The sequence below is a fragment of the Argopecten irradians genome, unplaced genomic scaffold (assembly GCF_041381155.1).
Source record: "Argopecten irradians isolate NY unplaced genomic scaffold, Ai_NY scaffold_0464, whole genome shotgun sequence".
NCBI lineage: Eukaryota > Metazoa > Mollusca > Bivalvia > Pectinida > Pectinidae > Argopecten > Argopecten irradians.
Genome location: NW_027187931.1, coordinates 20220 through 44246, shown reverse-complemented (window position 1 = coordinate 44246; position 24027 = coordinate 20220). Strand labels below are relative to the sequence as shown.

At 37.2% G+C, this 24027-nt stretch overlaps 1 protein-coding gene and 2 pseudogenes across 1 annotated transcript; all 3 read right to left on the bottom strand.

Annotated features, from left to right (window-relative positions):
* Positions 1–3731: 3731 nt before the first annotated feature.
* On the bottom strand, positions 3732–4808 carry LOC138312778 (uncharacterized). The gene is made up of 4 exons (XM_069253537.1): positions 4726–4808; positions 4489–4585; positions 4175–4322; positions 3732–4021 (listed from the first exon to the last, which is right to left on the bottom strand). The coding sequence occupies exons 1-4, from the start codon at positions 4806–4808 to the stop codon at positions 3732–3734; spliced, it is 618 nt and encodes a 205-aa protein (XP_069109638.1).
* A 6610-nt stretch (positions 4809–11418) lies between these two features.
* On the bottom strand, positions 11419–12503 carry LOC138312777 (uncharacterized; annotated as a pseudogene).
* Positions 12504–21170: 8667 nt separating this feature from the next.
* On the bottom strand, positions 21171–22247 carry LOC138312774 (uncharacterized; annotated as a pseudogene).
* Between the last annotated feature and the right edge of the window lie 1780 nt (positions 22248–24027).

The following is a 24027-nucleotide window of genomic DNA, read 5'->3' as shown; positions in this document are numbered from 1 at the left end:
AGCTCAAGCCCTTGGCTGAACATCTTCATAGCATGGGCACGCTTTTCGAAATCCACTACATTCCACACACGTGGTTCGAAGCGCTTCCATGAAGCTCGCTTTGCTTGGCATGGATCAGTGCCACAGAAGCGGCAGAGTGAGCGACCTGTGAAAATGATAACGTATGATTGAAAAATGTCATGGGATTTGTTAACTGGTATCTGCAGTTAAAATATAATAGAGAAAGCGAATCTTTCCTTTTTTGTACGATGACCGAACGCTGTAGAGAAAAATGATGAGGAATATGAATACTACTTACGAGCTCTCCATTCCCTGAACATGGAACGGACTGTTCTCCATCTTTGCTTGGTGCGCTTTCCAATCAGTGGTGCATAGACATATGCGTAAACAATCATCAGAGAAACAATTCCACGTAGCATGGTATAAAACACCTCATTTCCGATCGTCTGAAATAAATAAAACGATTATTGAATATGGCTCCAGGGTTGCATACTATGCTAATATTTCGACTGTTGCACGATCGAAGCATATATGCGCGTGTGACTACAGATCATATTTTCATTGAACAATACGTCGAGGTTAAACTTCATTTTGATTAAATACTGTACTCACCAACAGCAGATAGCCATGCGTTGGACAGGCTTTCGGAAAGTCTCTGGCGGTGAGATAATTTAAGATTATTTTTGTATATCCTGGTTCGGGCTCCACGCTGCACAAAAAAAAGCAAAAGTATTTAAGTAAATAGAATGGCACAATAAAGAATACAATGAATAATTCGAAGTACACATTCGAGATGAACATGGCTTAGTAATGTGACAAAACAAAACCATAGAAAATGCACAAACTTACCATGTAATGCCTCGATAAGCGACAGGGCCTTGCTGCACGACGCAAATGATTACCAAGAAAATCAAGAAAACTTTGATATCCATTTTGGTAATCCAAGTATTACAATAACAAGGAGCTACTCGCAGAGAGACTCATCATCTCCGCCATGGCCTAATTGCTAAGCAGCTAAGCAACACACATTTGACGTAACAACTAGTCTTTCGTCATCACCACTATGACGTCATACTATTGTAGAGAAGCAACCATGTGCATTCGCTGGTCAATATGGGGCAAATTCTGTATCACGACCGCGAAATAAAGTTGTGTAAATTTATTAAGGACGATGTCAGCATTGTATCGATACCTGTAGTCTATGTACATATATATCCTTTAGTGGCGTAAATAATCAAGCGAAAAATATCCGTTGTATAGTGCATGTACACGTCTAGAATTGGGAGATTCTTCTGTAAAGTAGCAACGTTTACACCTGTTACTGTTATTTGAGGTTGTATTGAATATTTTTGTATAGAAATAAACACCGTTGTTGATGTTGACGGTGGCAGATTATGTCTTATTCTAACATAATGAAGTGAAATAATTATCAATTATGGACATTTATTGAGGTTCCACCTGGGCGGTATAAATCCATATAGGCCGAATCAAACTTCTTTCGTTTTTATATTAGATATGGGGTTTCTTTAACAAATGTCAAAAATGATTATCTGATGTACATGTTAATTACAAGAAATCGGTGTGGCTATAGGACGTCACCCTGGAGAACACTCAGTTATATATAATATTTGCATATTTCTGCATTAAGTACTAAGGTCACCACAGATATAAATTTGAATCTACTATCTATCATCACCGTCAACCAATTAGGAAAAAAACTGACAAAATTAACCTTTTAATTAATAAGGGTCGTTCTGGCAGACTTTTTCCATTAGTTAATAAAAAAGTTAGTTACTGTTCCTGCTAAGCGCTCAGAATAAAGGGAGAGTGACGACCCAGTGGGGTGTAATTGTTCAGTGTCTCTGGTGGTTTGTTTCAGTTAGACAACAGTATAAAACCGGCAAACGTTCCATTATTACAAAGATCCGCAATGCGAACATACTGCAGTCTTCCATATAGTATTTTATTTTGCTGAATTTCATAAATTTATTGTACTCGGCAATCTAAGTGAGGCTACTATGGCCTCAGACCACAATTACATTCACTATATGTACATTCACAGCTATAAGATGGGACGGTCTCCCATGTACGGTGTGTGCGTGTATGGTGTGCGAGGTGGAGTGTACTGGGAGACTGCGGTATGTCCGTGTTGTGTCTTCTTGTATATTGGAACTGTTGCCCTTTTTATAGTGCTATAACACTGAAGCATGCCGCCGAAGACACCAAGCAACACACTCCACCCGGTCACATTATACTGACAACGGGCGAACCAGTCGTCCCACTCCCTGTATGCTGAACGCAAAGCAGGAGCAGAAACTACCACTTTTATAGAATATGTACCAAAGAGAGAAAAAAAAATGAAAATTGAATATATTTGAAATTTAGGGGAAAAAAAGTGATTTAAATAAAATTGAATTTAGGTATTAATTCTGAAGCTTAGTTGAGTAAGAAAGTGTCCAACAACATGCTTGTTTTCGAGATATTCTCACCTACATGTCACAAATACACAAACCTATAATATGATAGGGAAATCCGGAACCCGAAGAAAATCACTACTCAAATCTCATAACACAATGTGTCCTACCGCACAATAAAGCTCCAAAAATGGGTTAAAACTAAATTATCCCGGTAGTACAGATATTAAAATAAAAACATATGTATAAAGTATACACATAACTGCAATAGCTAAAGCCAGAACAAAAGTTTTGTAATATCCCTAAAAATTAATAATGCACTACATTCGTCTACAACGACCGGGAAGTATTCTTGTTATCTGGGGGTCATTTCACACAGGGATATGAGAATCGGTTACAATTCATATCAATTCGCGCCTAGACGTTTTCGGGGTCTAGATAAAAAAAAATCGGTAAAATCGTATAAATAATGGTACTATACACGAATAGTAAAATGGTCACTCTGATGAGTAATTGATATAAACTGTAACTAATTCTCAAATGCCAATGATATTAGTGTCCACATATATAATATATGAAGTACTAGCTAACGGTAACTGACCAACACCGATCTCTGTAAACTCGGTATTTCCTGAACGACAAAGTCATGATACATCATTATATTAGGTGTCATAGCTGTAAACACACATTGTAAAACGTGCAACACAAATTATTTCATGCAAGCGCCGAATAGGACGTAAATTCAAAACACAACTCGATTCTCAATAGCAACATATTTTAATGAATTCTCTTAAATGCATATCAATGATCAATATTGACCATGTCATAAAATGGAAAATATCATCGAAATAACGCTATCGGAACTTATCTTGTAAACAACACAGAAAACAACACAGTCCAGTACCAAGACATTCTTCTCTACATGGCGATCACTCGGTAGCGACGTCAAATAGTTCAGAATGAAGTACGGAAAGTTGAAGGTGAGAGACGAAAGCAGAGCGGAACGAACAGGTTGCAAGGATGGAATCGCCACCTCTGTCCCATCCTCTTGCATTCTTCTCCTCGGCAAGTGCAATGAATCTGAAATGAATATTTCAATCTTAGAACAACGTATATCAAGTAATGTAATGACGTTCATTTATTCCGCCATCTGCTTCAGCATGAAAATGAAATGTTTAAACAACCTTTACATTAGTCTAATAAGCACGGGTGCCCTGGGGGTAGGGTACTAATATAAGAGTTCCAAAGAAGGAGATTCACTTTAATAATGGGGAAAATACGTGTATCTCTATTTGTAATAACTGTAAATTTACAAACCTAGTAAGGCAGTGGGTACCAGGCGTTGATTTGACGCTGAACACAAAGCGGGAACAGAGCCAAATGTTCCTCCTCGAAATAGTCGCGGTACTTCCTTGCCCAATATAATTCATCGCGGGGGAGCTCCTTTGTCAAGTCTACTGACAGCTCAAGCCCTTGGCTGAACATCTTCATAGCATGGGCACGCTTTTCGAAATCCACTACATTCCACACACGTGGTTCGAAGCGCTTCCATGAAGCTCGCTTTGCTTGGCATGGATCAGTGCCACAGAAGCGGCAGAGTGAGCGACCTGTGAAAATGATAACGTATGATTGAAAAATGTCATGGGATTTGTTAACTGGTATCTGCAGTTAAAATATAATAGAGAAAGCGAATCTTTCCTTTTTTGTACGATGACCGAACGCTGTAGAGAAAAATGATGAGGAATATGAATACTACTTACGAGCTCTCCATTCCCTGAACATGGAACGGACTGTTCTCCATCTTTGCTTGGTGCGCTTTCCAATCAGTGGTGCATAGACATATGCGTAAACAATCATCAGAGAAACAATTCCACGTAGCATGGTATAAAACACCTCATTTCCGATCGTCTGAAATAAATAAAACGATTATTGAATATGGCTCCAGGGTTGCATACTATGCTAATATTTCGACTGTTGCACGATCGAAGCATATATGCGCGTGTGACTACAGATCATATTTTCATTGAACAATACGTCGAGGTTAAACTTCATTTTGATTAAATACTGTACTCACCAACAGCAGATAGCCATGCGTTGGACAGGCTTTCGGAAAGTCTCTGGCGGTGAGATAATTTAAGATTATTTTTGTATATCCTGGTTCGGGCTCCACGCTGCACAAAAAAAAGCAAAAGTATTTAAGTAAATAGAATGGCACAATAAAGAATACAATGAATAATTCGAAGTACACATTCGAGATGAACATGGCTTAGTAATGTGACAAAACAAAACCATAGAAAATGCACAAACTTACCATGTAATGCCTCGATAAGCGACAGGGCCTTGCTGCACGACGCAAATGATTACCAAGAAAATCAAGAAAACTTTGATATCCATTTTGGTAATCCAAGTATTACAATAACAAGGAGCTACTCGCAGAGAGACTCATCATCTCCGCCATGGCCTAATTGCTAAGCAGCTAAGCAACACACATTTGACGTAACAACTAGTCTTTCGTCATCACCACTATGACGTCATACTATTGTAGAGAAGCAACCATGTGCATTCGCTGGTCAATATGGGGCAAATTCTGTATCACGACCGCGAAATAAAGTTGTGTAAATTTATTAAGGACGATGTCAGCATTGTATCGTTACCTGTAGTCTATGTACATATATATCCTTTAGTGGCGTAAATAATCAAGCGAAAAATATCCGTTGTATAGTGCATGTACACGTCTAGAATTGGGAGATTCTTCTGTAAAGTAGCAACGTTTACACCTGTTACTGTTATTTGAGGTTGTATTGAATATTTTTGTATAGAAATAAACACCGTTGTTGATGTTGACGGTGGCAGATTATGTCTTATTCTAACATAATGAAGTGAAATAATTATCAATTATGGACATTTTATTGAGGTTCCACCTGGGCGGTATATAATCCATATAGGCCGAATCAAACTTCTTTCGTTTTTATATTAGATATGGGGTTTCTTTAACAAATGTCAAAATGATTATCTGATGTACATGTTAATTACAAGAAATCGGTGTGGCTATAGGACGTCACCCTGGAGAACACTCAGTTATATATAATATTTGCATATTTCTGCATTAAGTACTAAGGTCACCACAGATATAAATTTGAATCTACTATCTATCATCACCGTCAACCAATTAGGAAAAAAACTGACAAAATTAACCTTTTAATTAATAAGGGTCGTTCTGGCAGACTTTTTCCATTAGTTAATAAAAAAGTTAGTTACTGTTCCTGCTAAGCGCTCAGATTAAAGGGAGAGTGACGACCCCAGTGGGGTGTAATTGTTCAGTGTCTCTGGTGGTTTGTTTCAGTTAGACAACAGTAAAACCGGCAAACGTTCCATTATTACAAAGATCCGCAATGCGAAACATACTGCAGTCTTCCATATAGTATTTTATTTTGCTGAATTTCATAAAATTTAATGGTTACTCGGCAATATAAGTGAGGCTACTATGGCCTCAGACCACAATTTACATTCACTATATGTACCAAAGTTTGTGTTTGTTTGTTTGTTTGATTAATTAACTCGTCCTATTAACACACTATGGTCATGTAAGGACGGTCTCCCATGTATGCGGTGTGTTGCGTGTATGTTGTGCGAGGTGAGTGTACTGGGAGACTGCGGTATGTCCGTGTTGTGTCCCTTCTTGTATATTGGAACTGTTGCCCTTTTTATAGTGCTATAACACTGAAGCATGCCGCCGAAGACACCAAGCAACACACTCCACCCGGTCACATCTATACTGACAACGGGCGAACCAGTCGTCCCACTCCCTGTATGCTGAACGCAAAGCAGGAGCAGAAACTACCACTTTTATAGAATATGTACCAAAGAGAGAAAAAAAAATGAAAATTGAATATATTTGAAATTTAGGGAAAAAAAGTGATTTAAATAAAATTGAATTTAGGTATTAATTCTGAAGCTTAGTTGAGTAAGAAAGTGTCCAACAACATGCTTGTTTTCGAGATATTCTCACCTACATGTCACAAATACACAAACCTATAATATGATAGGGAAATCCGGAACCCGAAGAAAATCACTACTCAAATCTCATAACACAATGTGTCCTACCGCACAATAAAGCTCCAAAAATGGGTTAAAACTAAATTATCCCGGTAGTACAGATATTAAAATAAAAACATATGTATAAAGTATACACATAAACTGCAATAGCTAAAGCCAGAACAAAAGTTTTGTAATATCCCTAAAATTAATAATGCACTACATTCGTCTACAACGACCGGGAAGTATTCTTGTTATCTGGGGGTCATTTCACACAGGGATATGAGAATCGGTTACAATTCATATCAATTCGCGCCTAGACGTTTTCGGGGTCTAGATAAAAAAAAATCGGTAAAAATCGTATAAATAATGGTACTATACACGAATAGTAAAATGGTCACTCTGATGAGTAATTGATATAAACTGTAACTAATTCTCAAATGCCAATGATATTAGTGTCCACATATATAATATATGAAGTACTAGCTAACGGTAACTGACCAACACCGATCTCTGTAAACTCGGTATTTCCTGAACGACAAAGTCATGATACATCATTATATTAGGTGTCATAGCTGTAAACACACATTGTAAAACGTGCAACACAAATTATTTCATGCAAGCGCCGAATAGGACGTAAATTCAAAACACAACTCGATTCTCAATAGCAACATATTTTAATGAATTCTCTTAAATGCATATCAATGATCAATATTGACCATATCATAAAATGGAAAATATCATCGAAATAACGCTATCGGAACTTATCTTGTAAACAACACAGAAAACAACACAGTCCAGTACCAAGACATTCTTCTCTAAATGGCGATCACTCGGTAGCGACGTCAAATAGTTCAGAATGAAGTACGGAAAGTTGAAGATGAGAGACGAAAGCAGAGCGGAACGAACAGGTTGCAAGGATGGAATCGCCACCTCTGTCCCATCCTCTTGCATTCTTCTCCTCGGCAAGTGCAATGAATCTGAAATGATTATCTTCATTACTCTAGGATCACGTTTATCATTGTAATTTAATGACGTTCATTTATTCCGCCATACATGCTTCAGCAATGAAAAATGAATGTTTTAGACAATCCCTTACATCTAGTTCGTATAAGCACGGAGATGCCCTGTGGGGTAGGGGTGACTAATAAAAGTGTTTCCAAAGAATGGAGATTCACATTAATAATGGGGAAAATACGTGTATCACTTAGTTTTGTTAATAACATGTAATTTAACAAACCTAGTAAAGGCAGATTGGTACAAGGCGTTGATTTAGACGCTGAAACACCAAAGCGGAACCAGAGCCACATGTTCCTCACTCGAAATTGTCGCCTGGAACTTTCCTTTGCCCAATATAATTCCATCGCGGGGGAGCTCCGTAGTCAAGTCTACTGACAGCATCATGCCCTTGGAATTTGAACATCTTCATAGCATGGGCACGCTTTTCGAAATCCACTACATTCCACACACGTGGTTCGAAGCGCTTCCATGAAGCTCGCTTTGCTTGGCATGGATCAGTGCCACAGAAGCGGCAGAGTGAGCGACCTGTGAAAATGATAACGTATGATTGAAACATGTCATGGGATTTGTTAAATGGTATCTGCAGTTAAAAATATAATAGAGAAAGCGAATCTTTCCTTTTTTGTACGATGACCGAACGCTGTAGAGAAAAATGATGAGGAATATTAATACTACTTACGAGCTCTCCATTCCCTGAACATGGAACGGACTGTTCTCCATCTTTGCTTGGTGCGCTTTCCAATCAGTGGTGCATAGACATATGCGTAAACAATCATCAGAGAAACAATTCCACGTAGCATGGTATAAAAACACCTCATTTCCGATCGTCTGAAATAAATAAAACGATTATTGAATATGGCTCCAGGGTTGCATACTATGCTAATATTTCGACTGTTGCCACGATCGAAGCATATATGCGCGTGTGACTACAGATCATATTTTCATTGAACAATACGTCGAGGTTAAACTTCATTTTGATTAAATACTGTACTCACCAACAGCAGATAGCCATGCGTTGGACAGGCTTTCGGAAAGTCTCTGGCGGTGAGATAATTTAAGATTATTTTTGTATATCCTGGTTCGGGCTCCACGCTGCACAAAAAAAAGCAAAAGTATTTAAGTAAATAGAATGGCACAATAAAGAATACAATGAATAATTCGAAGTACACATTCGAGATGAACATGGCTTAGTAATGTGACAAAACAAAACCATAGAAAATGCACAAACTTACCATGTAATGCCTCGATAAGCGACAGGGCCTTGCTGCACGACGCAAATGATTACCAAGAAAATCAAGAAAACTTTGATATCCATTTTGGTTAATCCAATGTATTACAATAACAAGGTGCAACTCGCATGAGAGAACTCATCATCTCGCATGGCTCTAATTGCTAACCAGCTAAGCAAACAAACATTTTGGACGTAACAACTAGTCTTTCGTCATCACCACTATGACGACATACTATGAGGTAGAGGAAGCAACCATGTGCATTCGCTGTTCATTATGGGGGCAAAATCTGTAGCACGACACGCGAATTAAAGTGTGTTACATTCTATTGATGGACGTTGTCAGATTGTATCGATACCTGTAGTCTTTGTACAATTTATATCCTTTAGTGCTCCGTAAATTAATCAAGCGAAAATAAATATTCCGGTTGTATAGGTGCATGTACACGTCTTGAATTGAGGTGAATTTTCTATCTGTACTGGTAGTCAACGTTTTCACCTTGATACTGTTATTTGAGGTTGTATTGAATATTTTTGTATAGAAATAAACACCGTTGTTGATGTTGACGGTGGCAGATTATGTCTTATTCTAACATAATGAAGTGAAATAATTATCAATTATGGACATTTATTGAGGTTCCACCTGGGCGGTATAAATCCATATAGGCCGAATCAAACTTCTTTCGTTTTTTATATTAGATATGGGGTTTCTTTAACAAATGTCAAAATGATTATCTGATGTACATGTTAATTACAAGAAATCGGTGTGGGTTGGCTATAGGACGTCACCCTGGAGAACACTCAGTTATATATAATATTTGCATATTTCTGCATTAAGTACTAAGGTCACCACAGATATAAATTTGAATCTACTATCTATCATCACCGTCAACCAATTAGGAAAAAAACTGACAAAATTAACCTTTTAATTAATAAGGGTCGTTCTGGCAGACTTTTTCCATTAGTTAATAAAAAAGTTAGTTACTGTTCCTGCTAAGCGCTCAGAATAAAGGGAGAGTGACGACCCAGTGGGGTGTAATTGTTCAGTGTCTCTGGTGGTTTGTTTCATCAGTTAGACAACAGTATAAAAAGATCCGCATGCGAAATACTGCAGTTCCATATTATTACAAAGATCCGCAATGCGAACATGGCCTGCACATCTTCCATATAGTATTTTATTTTGCTGAATTTCATTAAATTTATTGTACGGTGTGTTGCGGTATGTTGTGCAATCTAGAGCGGTATGAGTGTTGTGTCTTTGTATATTGGAACTGTTGCCCTACTATGGCCTCAGACCTGACAAGGCGATTACATTCACTATATATATGTACCAAAGAGAGAAAAAAAAATGAAAATTAAATATATTTGAAATTTAGGGGAAAAAAAGTGATTTAAATAAAATTGAATTTAGGTATTAATTCTGAAGCGTAGTTGAGTAAGAAAGTGTCCAACAACATGCTTGTTTTCGAGATATTCTCACCTACATGTCACAAATACACAAACCTATAATATGATAGGGAAATCCGGAACCCGAAGAAAATCACTACTCAAGCCTCATAACACAATGTGTCCTACCGCACAATAAAGCTCCAAAAATGGGTTAAAACTAAATTATCCCGGTAGTACAGATATTAAAATAAAAACATATGTATAAAGTATACACATAACTGCAATAGCTAAAGCCAGAACAAAAGTTTTGTAATATCCCTAAAAATTAATAATGCACTACATTCGTCTACAACGACCGGGAAGTATTCTTGTTATCTGGGGGTCATTTCACACAGGGATATGAGAATCGGTTACAATTCATATCAATTCGCGCCTAGACGTTTTCGGGGTCTAGATAAAAAAAATCGGTAAAATCGTATAAATAATGGTACTATACACGAATAGTAAAATGGTCACTCTGATGAGTAATTGATATAAACTGTAACTAATTCTCAAATGCCAATGATATTAGTGTCCACATATATAATATATGAAGTACTAGCTAACGGTAACTGACCAGCACCGATCTCTGTAAACTCGTATTTCCTGAACGACAAAGTCATGATACATCATTATATTAGGTGTCATAGCTGTAAACACACATTGTAAAACGTGCAACACAAATTATTTCATGCAAGCGCCGAATAGGACGTAAATTCAAAACACAACTCGATTCTCAATAGCAACATATTTTAATGAATTCTCTTAAATGCATATCAATGATCAATATTGACCATGTCATAAAATGGAAAATATCATCGAAATAACGCTATCGGAACTTATCTTGTAAACAACACAGAAAACAACACAGTCCAGTACCAAGACATTCTTCTCTACATGGCGATCACTCGGTAGCGACGTCAAATAGTTCAGAATGAAGTACGGAAAGTTGAAGATGAGAGACGAAAGCAGAGCGGAAACGAACAGGTTGCAAGGATGGAATCGCCACCTCTGTCCCATCCTCTTGCATTCTTCTCCTCGGCAAGTGCAATGAATCTGAAATGAATATTTCAATCTTAGAACAACGTATATCAAGTAATGTAATGACGTTCATTTATTCCGCCATCTGCTTCAGCATGAAAATGAAATGTTTAAACAACCTTTACATTAGTCTAATAAGCACGGGTGCCCTGGGGGTAGGGTACTAATATAAGAGTTCCAAAGAAGGAGATTCACTTTAATAATGGGGAAAATACGTGTATCTCTATTTGTAATAACTGTAAATTTACAAACCTAGTAAGGCAGTGGGTACCAGGCGTTGATTTGACGCTGAACACAAAGCGGGAACAGAGCCAAATGTTCCTCCTCGAAATAGTCGCGGTACTTCCTTGCCCAATATAATTCATCGCGGGGGAGCTCCTTTGTCAAGTCTACTGACAGCTCAAGCCCTTGGCTGAACATCTTCATAGCATGGGCACGCTTTTCGAAATCCACTACATTCCACACACGTGGTTCGAAGCGCTTCCATGAAGCTCGCTTTGCTTGGCATGGATCAGTGCCACAGAAGCGGCAGAGTGTGAGCGACCTGTGAAAATGATAACGTATGATTGAAAACATGTCATGGGATTTGTTAACTGGTATCTGCAGTTAAAATATAATAGAGAAAGCGAATCTTTCCTTTTTTGTACGATGACCGAACGCTGTAGAGAAAAATTGATGAGGAATTTGAATACTACTTACGAGCTCTCCATTCCCTGAACATGGGAACGGACTGTTCTCCATCTTTGCTTGGTGCGCTTTCCAATCAGTGGTGCATAGACATATGCGTAAACAATCATCAGAGAAACAATTCCACGTAGCATGGTATAAAACACCTCATTTCCGATCGTCTGAAATAAATAAAACGATTATTGAATATGGCTCCAGGGTTGCATACTATGCTAATATTTCGACTGTTGCACGATCGAAGCATATATGCGCGCGTGTGACTACAGATCATATTTTCATTGAACAATACGTCGAGGTTAAACTTCATTTTGATTAAATACTGTACTCACCAACAGCAGATAGCCATGCGTTGGACAGGCTTTCGGAAAGTCTCTGGCGGTGAGATAATTTAAGATTATTTTTGTATATCCTGGTTCGGGCTCCACGCTGCACAAAAAAAAAGCAAAAGTATTTAAGTAAATAGAATGGCACAATAAAGAATACAATGAATAATTCGAAGTACACATTCGAGATGAACATGGCTTAGTAATGTGACAAAACAAAACCATAGAAAATGCACAAACTTACCATGTAATGCCTCGATAAGCGACAGGGCCTTGCTGCACGACGCAAATGATTACCAAGAAAATCAAGAAAACTTTGATATCCATTTTGGTAATCCAAGTATTACAATTAAACAAGGAGCTACTCGCAGAGAGACTCATCATCTCCGCGGCATGGCCTAATTGCTAAGCAGCTAAGCAAACACACATTTGACGTAACAACTAGTCTTTCGTCATCACCCACTATGACGTTCATACTATTGTAGAGAAGCAACCATGTGCATTCGCTGGTCAATATGGGGCAAATTCTGTATAACGACCGCGAAATAAAGTTGTGTAAATTTATTAAGGACGATGTCAGCATTGTATCGATACCTGTAGTCTATGTACATATATATCCTTTAGTGGCGTAAATAATCAAGCGAAAAACTATCCGTGTGTATAGTGCATGTACAAAACGTCTAGAATTGGGAGATTCTTCTGTAAAGTAGCAACGCTTTACACCTGTTACTGTTATTTGAGGTTGTATTGAATATTTTTTGTATAGAAATCAAACACCGTTGTTGATGTTGCGACGGTGGCAGATTATGTCTTATTCTAACATAATGAAGTGAAATAATTATCAATTCATGGACAATTATTGCGAGGGTTCCACCCTGGGCGAGTATAAAATACTCCATAGAGACCGAATCAAACTTCTTTCGTTTTTTTTATATTATGCATATGAGGTAGTATTCTCTTCTTCAACAAATGAGCTAACAAAAACAGTTATATATCCTAGTTTGTACAAATGTTAATTACCAAGAAATATCGGTTACAGTAGGCTATGAGACGTTCACACCCTCGAGTCAGGAACAATCAGTTTATTATATACTATAATCAGTTAATGCTATATACTCTCTGCCATCTAGATAATAACGTCACCACCAGATAATAAATTATGAATACTACTATCTATACATCACCGACACATATCCAATTAGGGAAAAAAAACTGACAAAAATTATACACTTTTGTACAATTTAAATAAGGGGTACGACTCAACTGGCAGACTTTTTTCCATCTCAGTTCTAAATCATCAAAAGTTTAAAGCAAACTAGGAGTTCACTGCTAAGGTAAGCGCTCAGAATAAAGGGAGAGTGACGACCCACGTGGTGGTAGTAATTGTTTCAGAGTGTTCTGTACTGGTGGTGATTGGTTTCTTCAGTTTGACTAACTAGTATAAAAAACGTAGACTTGCTCAACGTTTCTCAATTATTAATTAATTACCAAAGCTACCGGCATATGCGACAACATAACTGACTCAGTCTCCAATATATAGTAATATAACTTCATAGGCTGAAATTTTACAAAAATTTATTGTAACCTCTCGAGCACACTAAAGTATGGGTTACTTAAAGTAAGGCCGGTACTAGACAGCACAATTCATCAACTTCACTCAACAATGTAACCAACTTAGAAAGAACATATCAATGAATGAAACTTTTTAGATATATTTGAAAATTTAGGGGGGGAAAATGCTGATCACTTAAATCTTAAATTGAAATTTAGAGTATTCTGATTCTGCAATCGTTGTCTATGAGTACAGAAAAAGCTGTTCACAAACATGCTTCAATGTTTTCGAGATATTCTCACCTACATGTCACCAAAATACACAAACCTATAATATGATAGGGAAATCCGGAACGAAGGAAAATCACTAATAAAGCCTTCAGAACCAATGTGTCCACCGCACACAATAAAGCTCTCCAATACATGGCAGTTAAAATAAATTATCCCGGTAGTTACAGATACTTAAAATAAAAACATATGTATAAAGTATTACACATAACTGCATTTGCTAATCAACCAGAACAAAAGTTTTGTAATTATCCCAGTAAAAATTAATTATGCACTACATTCGTCTACAACCGACAGGGATGTATTCTTGATATCGGGGGGGCATTTCAACCCATTTTTTTGTACGTATGACCGATCGCTGATAGAGAATCAATGATGGAGGAATATGAATACTAACTTACGAAGCATGCCATTTCCTCTGAAACATGGAACGGACTGTTCTCCATCTTTGCATGGTGGCGCTGCTTTCCAATCCAGTGGTGCATTGACATATGCGTAAACAATCATTCAGAGGAAACAATTACAAGTAGCATGGGTATAAAACACCTCATTTCGATCGGTATGAAATAAATAAAACGATATTGATATGGCTTACAAGGGTTGCATACTTGCTAATATTTCGACTGTTGCACGATCGAAGAGATATGCGCGTGTGACTACAGATCATATTTTCATTGAACAATACGTTGAGGTTAAACCTTCATTTTGATTAAATACTGTACTCACCAACAGCAGATAAGCCATGGTTGGACAGGCTTTCGGAAAGTCTCTGGCGGTGAGATAATTTAAGATTATTTTTGTATATCCTGGTTCGGGCTCCACGCTGCACAGAAAAAAAGCAAAAGTATTTAAGTAAATAGAATGGCACAAATAAAGAATACAATGAATAATTTCGAAGTACATCATTCGAGATGAACATGGCTTAGTAATGTGACAAACAAAAACCATAGAAAATGCACAAAATTACCATGTAATGCCTCGATAAGCGACAGGGCCTTGCTGCACGAACGCAAATGATTACAAGAGAAAATCAAGAAAAGTTTGATATCCATTTTGGTAATACAAGTATCTACAATAACAAGGAGCTACTCGCAGGAGAGACTCATCATCTCCGCCATGGCCTAATTGCTAAGCAGCTAAGCAACACACATTTGACGTCACAACTAGTCTTTCGTCATCACCACTATGACGTCTTACTATTGTAGAGAAGCAACCATGTGCATTCGCTGGTCAATATGGGGCAAATCTGTATCACGACCGCGAAATAAAGTTGTGTAAATTTATTAAGGACGATGTCAGCATTGTATCGATACCTGTAGTCTTTGTACATATATATCCTTTAGTGGCGTAAACTAATCAAGCGAAAATATCCGTTGTTATAGGTGCCATGTACACGTCTAGAATTGGGAGATTCTTTGTAAGTAGCAACGTTTACACATGTTACTGTTATTTGAGGTTGTATTGAATATTTTTGTATAGAAATAAACAACCCGTTTGTTGATGTTGACGGTGGCAGATTATGTCTCATATTTCTAACATAATGAAGTGAAATAATTATCAATTATGGACATTTATTGAGGTTCCACCTGGGCGGTATAAATCCATATAGGCCGAATCAAACTTCTTTCGTTTTTATATTAGATATGGGGTTTCTTTAACAAATGTCAAAATGATTATCTGATGTACATGTTAATTACAAGAAATCGGTGTGGCTATAGGACGTCACCCTGGAGAACACTCAGTTATATATAATATTTGCATATTTCTGCATTAAGTACTAAGGTCACCACAGATATAAATTTGAATCTACTATCTATCATCACCGTCAACCAATTAGGAAAAAAAACTGACAAAATTAACCTTTTAATTAATAAGGGTCGTTCTGGCAGACTTTTTCCATTAGTTAATAAAAAAGTTAGTTACTGTTCCTGCTAAGCGCTCAGAATAAAGGGAGAGTGACGACCCAGTGGGGTGTAATTGTTCAGTGTCTCTGGTGGTTTGTTTCAGTTAGACAACAGTATAAAACCGGCAAACGTTCCATTATTACAAAGATCCGCAATGCGAACATACTGCAGTCTTCCATATAGTATTTTATTTTGCTGAATTTCATAAATTTATTGTACTCGGCAATCTAAGTGAGGCTACTATGGCCTCAGACCACAATTACATTCACTATATGTACCAAAGAGAGAAAAAAATGAAAATTAAATATATTTGAAATTTAGGGGGGAAAAAGTGATTTAAATAAAATTGAATTTAGGTATTAATTCTGAAGCGTAGTTGAGTAAGAAAGTGTCCAACAACATGCTTGTTTTCGAGATATTCTCACCTACATGTCACAAATACACAAACCTATAATATGATAGGGAAATCCGGAACCCGAAGAAAATCACTACTCAAGCCTCATAACACAATGTGTCCTACCGCACAATAAAGCTCCAAAAATGGGTTAAAACTAAATTATCCCGGTAGTACAGATATTAAAATAAAAACATATGTATAAAGTATACACATAACTGCAATAGCTAAAGCCAGAACAAAAGTTTTGTAATATCCCTAAAAATTAATAATGCACTACATTCGTCTACAACGACCGGGAAGTATTCTTGTTATCTGGGGGTCATTTCACACAGGGATATGAGAATCGGTTACAATTCATATCAATTCGCGCCTAGACGTTTTCGGGGTCTAGATAAAAAAAATCGGTAAAATCGTATAAATAATGGTACTATACACGAATAGTAAAATGGTCACTCTGATGAGTAATTGATATAAACTGTAACTAATTCTCAAATGCCAATGATATTAGTGTCCACATATATAATATATGAAGTACTAGCTAACGGTAACTGACCAGCACCGATCTCTGTAAACTCTGTATTTCCTGAACGACAAAGTCATGATACATCATTATATTAGGTGTCATAGCTGTAAACACACATTGTAAAACGTGCAACACAAATTATTTCATGCAAGCGCCGAATAGGACGTAAATTCAAAACACAACTCGATTCTCAATAGCAACATATTTTAATGAATTCTCTTAAATGCATATCAATGATCAATATTGACCATGTCATAAAATGGAAAATATCATCGAAATAACGCTATCGGAACTTATCTTGTAAACAACACAGAAAACAACACAGTCCAGTACCAAGACATTCTTCTCTACATGGCGATCACTCGGTAGCGACGTCAAATAGTTCAGAATGAAGTACGGAAAGTTGAAGATGAGAGACGAAAGCAGAGCGGAACGAACAGGTTGCAAGGATGGAATCGCCACCTCTGTCCCATCCTCTTGCATTCTTCTCCTCGGCAAGTGCAATGAATCTGAAATGAATATTTCAATCTTAGAACAACGTATATCAAGTAATGTAATGACGTTCATTTATTCCGCCATCTGCTTCAGCATGAAAATGAAATGTTTAAACAACCTTTACATTAGTCTAATAAGCACGGGTGCCCTGGGGGTAGGGTACTAATATAAGAGTTCCAAAGAAGGAGATTCACTTTAATAATGGGGAAAATACGTGTATCTCTATTTGTAATAACTGTAAATTTACAAACCTAGTAAGGCAGTGGGTACCAGGCGTTGATTTGACGCTGAACACAAAGCGGGAACAGAGCCAAATGTTCCTCCTCGAAATAGTCGCGGTACTTCCTTGCCCAATATAATTCATCGCGGGGGAGCTCCTTTGTCAAGTCTACTGACAGCTCAAGCCCTTGGCTGAACATCTTCATAGCATGGGCACGCTTTTCGAAATCCACTACATTCCACACACGTGGTTCGAAGCGCTTCCATGAAGCTCGCTTTGCTTGGCATGGATCAGTGCCACAGAAGCGGCAGAGTGAGCGACCTGTGAAAATGATAACGTATGATTGAAACATGTCATGGGATTTGTTAACTGGTATCTGCAGTTAAAATATAATAGAGAAAGCGAATCTTTCCTTTTTTGTACGATGACCGAACGCTGTAGAGAAAAATGATGAGGAATATGAATACTACTTACGAGCTCTCCATTCCCTGAACATGGAACGGACTGTTCTCCATCTTTGCTTGGTGCGCTTTCCAATCAGTGGTGCATAGACATATGCGTAAACAATCATCAGAGAAACAATTCCACGTAGCATGGTATAAAACACCTCATTTCCGATCGTCTGAAATAAATAAAACGATTATTGAATATGGCTCCAGGGTTGCATACTATGCTAATATTTCGACTGTTGCACGATCGAAGCATATATGCGCGTGTGACTACAGATCATATTTTCATTGAACAATACGTCGAGGTTAAACTTCATTTTGATTAAATACTGTACTCACCAACAGCAGATAGCCATGCGTTGGACAGGCTTTCGGAAAGTCTCTGGCGGTGAGATAATTTAAGATTATTTTTGTATATCCTGGTTCGGGCTCCACGCTGCACAAAAAAAAGCAAAAGTATTTAAGTAAATAGAATGGCACAATAAAGAATACAATGAATAATTCGAAGTACACATTCGAGATGAACATGGCTTAGTAATGTGACAAAACAAAACCATAGAAAATGCACAAACTTACCATGTAATGCCTCGATAAGCGACAGGGCCTTGCTGCACGACGCAAATGATTACCAAGAAAATCAAGAAAATTTGATATCCATTTTGGTAATCCAAGTATTACAATAACAAGGAGCTACTCGCAGAGAGACTCATCATCTCCGCCATGGCCTAATTGCTAAGCAGCTAAGCAACACACATTTGACGTCACAACTAGTCTTTCGTCATCACCACTATGACGTCATACTATTGTAGAGAAGCAACCATGTGCATTCGCTGGTCAATATGGGGCAAATTCTGTATCACGACCGCGAAATAAAGTTGTGTAAATTTATTAAGGACGATGTCAGCATTGTATCGATACCTGTAGTCTATGTACATATATATCCTTTAGTGGCGTAAATAATCAAGCGAAAAATATCCGTTGTATAGTGCATGTACACGTCTAGAATTGGGAGATTCTTCTGTAAAGTAGCAACGTTTACACCTGTTACTGTTATTTGAGGTTGTATTGAATATTTTTGTATAGAAATAAACACCGTTGTTGATGTTGACGGTGGCAGATTATGTCTTATTCTAACATAATGAAGTGAAATAATTATCAATTATGGACATTTATTGAGGTTCCACCTGGGCGGTATAAATCCATATAGGCCGAATCAAACTTCTTTCGTTTTTATATTAGATATGGAGTTTCTTTAACAAATGTCAAAATGATTATCTGATGTACATGTTAATTACAAGAAATCGGTGTGGCTATAGGACGTCACCCTGGAGAACACTCAGTTATATATAATATTTGCATATTTCTGCATTAAGTACTAAGGTCACCACAGATATAAATTTGAATCTACTATCTATCATCACCGTCAACCAATTAGGAAAAAAACTGACAAAATTAACCTTTTAATAATAAGGGTCGTTCTGGCAGACTTTTTCCATTAGTTAATAAAAAAGTTAGTTACTGTTCCTGCTAAGCGCTCAGAATAAAGGGAGAGTGACGACCCAGTGGGGTGTAATTGTTCAGTGTCTCTGGTGGTTTGTTTCAGTTAGACAACAGTATAAAACCGGCAAACGTTCCATTATTACAAAGATCCGCAATGCGAACATACTGCAGTCTTCCATATAGTTTTTTTTTTTTGCTGAATTTCATAAATTTATTGTACTCGGCAATCTAAGTGAGGCTACTATGGCCTCAGACCACAATTACATTCACTATATGTACCAAAGAGAGAAAAAAATGAAAATTAAATATATTTGAAATTTAGGGGGGAAAAAGTGATTTAAATAAAATTGAATTTAGGTATTAATTCTGAAGCGTAGTTGAGTAAGAAAGTGTCCAACAACATGCTTGTTTTCGAGATATTCTCACCTACATGTCACAAATACACAAACCTATAATATGATAGGGAAATCCGGAACCCGAAGAAAATCACTACTCAAGCCTCATAACACAATGTGTCCTACCGCACAATAAAGCTCCAAAAATGGGTTAAAACTAAATTATCCCGGTAGTACAGATATTAAAATAAAAACATATGTATAAAGTATACACATAACTGCAATAGCTAAAGCCAGAACAAAAGTTTTGTAATATCCCTAAAAATTAATAATGCACTACATTCGTCTACAACGACCGGGAAGTATTCTTGTTATCTGGGGGTCATTTCACACAGGGATATGAGAATCGGTTACAATTCATATCAATTCGCGCCTAGACGTTTTCGGGGTCTAGATAAAAAAAAATCGGTAAAATCGTATAAATAATGGTACTATACACGAATAGTAAAATGGTCACTCTGATGAGTAATTGATATAAACTGTAACTAATTCTCAAATGCCAATGATATTAGTGTCCACATATATAATATATGAAGTACTAGCTAACGGTAACTGACCAGCACCGATCTCTGTAAACTCTGTATTTCCTGAACGACAAAGTCATGATACATCATTATATTAGGTGTCATAGCTGTAAACACACATTGTAAAACGTGCAACACAAATTATTTCATGCAAGCGCCGAATAGGACGTAAATTCAAAACACAACTCGATTCTCAATAGCAACATATTTTAATGAATTCTCTTAAATGCATATCAATGATCAATATTGACCATGTCATAAAATGGAAAATATCATCGAAATAACGCTATCGGAACTTATCTTGTAAACAACACAGAAAACAACACAGTCCAGTACCAAGACATTCTTCTCTACATGGCGATCACTCGGTAGCGACGTCAAATAGTTCAGAATGAAGTACGGAAAGTTGAAGATGAGAGACGAAAGCAGAGCGGAACGAACAGGTTGCAAGGATGGAATCGCCACCTCTGTCCCATCCTCTTGCATTCTTCTCCTCGGCAAGTGCAATGAATCTGAAATGAATATTTCAATCTTAGAACAACGTATATCAAGTAATGTAATGACGTTCATTTATTCCGCCATCTGCTTCAGCATGAAAATGAAATGTTCAAACAACCTTTACATTAGTCTAATAAGCACGGGTGCCCTGGGGTAGGGTACTAATATAAGAGTTCCAAAGAAGGAGATTCACTTTAATAATGGGGAAAATACGTGTATCTCTATTTGTAATAACTGTAAATTTACAAACCTAGTAAGGCAGTGGGTACCAGGCGTTGATTTGACGCTGAACACAAAGCGGGAACAGAGCCCAAATGTTCCTCCTCGAAATAGTCGCGGTACTTCCTTGCCCAATATAATTCATCGCGGGGGAGCTCCTTTGTCAAGTCTACTGACAGCTCAAGCCCTTGGCTGAACATCTTCATAGCATGGGCACGCTTTTCGAAATCCACTACATTCCACACACGTGGTTCGAAGCGCTTCCATGAAGCTCGCTTTGCTTGGCATGGATCAGTGCCACAGAAGCGGCAGAGTGAGCGACCTGTGAAAATGATAACGTATGATTGAAACATGTCATGGGATTTGTTAACTGGTATCTGCAGTTAAAATATAATAGAGAAAGCGAATCTTTCCTTTTTGTACGATGACCGAACGCTGTAGAGAAAAATGATGAGGAATATGAATACTACTTACGAGCTCTCCATTCCCTGAACATGGAACGGACTGTTCTCCATCTTTGCTTGGTGCGCTTTCCAATCAGTGGTGCATAGACATATGCGTAAACAATCATCAGAGAAACAATTCCACGTAGCATGGTATAAAACACCTCATTTCCGATCGTCTGAAATAAATAAAACGATTATTGAATATGGCTCCAGGGTTGCATACTATGCTAATATTTCGACTGTTGCACGATCGAAGCATATATGCGCATGTGACTACAGATCATATTTTCATTGAACAATACGTCGAGGTTAAACTTCATTTTGATTAAATACTGTACTCACCAACAGCAGATAGCCATGCGTTGGACAGGCTTTCGGAAAGTCTCTGGCGGTGAGATAATTTAAGATTATTTTTGTATATCCTGGTTCGGGCTCCACGCTGCACAAAAAAAAGCAAAAGTATTTAAGTAAATAGAATGGCACAATAAAGAATACAATGAATAATTCGAAGTACACATTCGAGATGAACATGGCTTAGTAATGTGACAAAACAAAACCATAGAAAATGCACAAACTTACCATGTAATGCCTCGATAAGCGACAGGGCCTTGCTGCACGACGCAAATGATTACCAAGAAAATCAAGAAAAGTTTGATATCCATTTTGGTAATCCAAGTATTACAATAACAAGGAGCTACTCGCAGAGAGACTCATCATCTCCGCCATGGCCTAATTGCTAAGCAGCTAAGCAACACACATTTGACGTCACAACTAGTCTTTCGTCATCACCACTATGACGTCATACTATTGTAGAGAAGCAACCATGTGCATTCGCTGGTCAATATGGGGCAAATTCTGTATCACGACCGCGAAATAAAATTGTGTAAATTTATTAAGGACGATGTCAGCATTGTATCGATACCTGTAGTCTATGTACATATATATCCTTTAGTGGCGTAAATAATCAAGCGAAAAATATCCGTTGTATAGTGCATGTACACGTCTAGAATAGGGAGATTCTTCTGTAAAGTAGCAACGTTTACACCTGTTACTGTTATTTGAGGTTGTATTGAATATTTTTGTATAGAAATAAACACCGTTGTTGATGTTGACGGTGGCAGATTATGTCTTATTCTAACATAATGAAGTGAAATAATTATCAATTATGGACATTTATTGAGGTTCCACCTGGGCGGTATAAATCCATATAGGCCGAATCAAACTTCTTTCGTTTTTATATTAGATATGGGGTTTCTTTAACAAATGTCAAAATGATTATCTGATGTACATGTTAATTACAAGAAATCGGTGTGGCTATAGGACGTCACCCTGGAGAACACTCAGTTATATATAATATTTGCATATTTCTGCATTAAGTACTAAGGTCACCACAGATATAAATTTGAATCTACTATCTATCATCACCGTCAACCAATTAGGAAAAAAACTGACAAAATTAACCTTTTAATTAATAAGGGTCGTTCTGGCAGACTTTTTCCATTAGTTTAATAAAAAAGTTAGTTACTGTTCCTGCTAAGCGCTCAGAATAAAGGGAGAGTGACGACCCAGTGGGGTGTAATTGTTCAGTGTCTCTGGTGGTTTGTTTCAGTTAGACAACAGTATAAAACCGGCAAACGTTCCATTATTACAAAGATCCGCAATGCGAACATACTGCAGTCTTCCATATAGTATTTTATTTTGCTGAATTTCATAAATTTATTGTACTCGGCAATCTAAGTGAGGCTACTATGGCCTCAGACCACAATTACATTCACTATATGTACCAAAGAGAGAAAAAAAATGAAAATTAAATATATTTGAAATTTAGGGGGAAAAAAAAGTGATTTAAATAAAATTGAATTTAGGTATTAATTCTGAAGCGTAGTTGAGTAAGAAAGTGTCCAACAACATGCTTGTTTTCGAGATATTCTCACCTACATGTCACAAATACACAAACCTATAATATGATAGGGAAATCCGGAACCCGAAGAAAATCACTACTCAAGCCTCATAACACAATGTGTCCTACCGCACAATAAAGCTCCAAAAATGGGTTAAAACTAAATTATCCCGGTAGTACAGATATTAAAATAAAAACATATGTATAAAGTATACACATAACTGCAATAGCTAAAGCCAGAACAAAAGTTTTGTAATATCCCTAAAAATTAATAATGCACTACATTCGTCTACAACGACCGGGAAGTATTCTTGTTATCTGGGGTCATTTCACACAGGGATATGAGAATCGGTTACAATTCATATCAATTCGCGCCTAGACGTTTTCGGGGTCTAGATAAAAAAAAATCGGTAAAATCGTATAAATAATGGTACTATACACGAATAGTAAAATGGTCACTCTGATGAGTAATTGATATAAACTGTAACTAATTCTCAAATGCCAATGATATTAGTGTCCACATATATAATATATGAAGTACT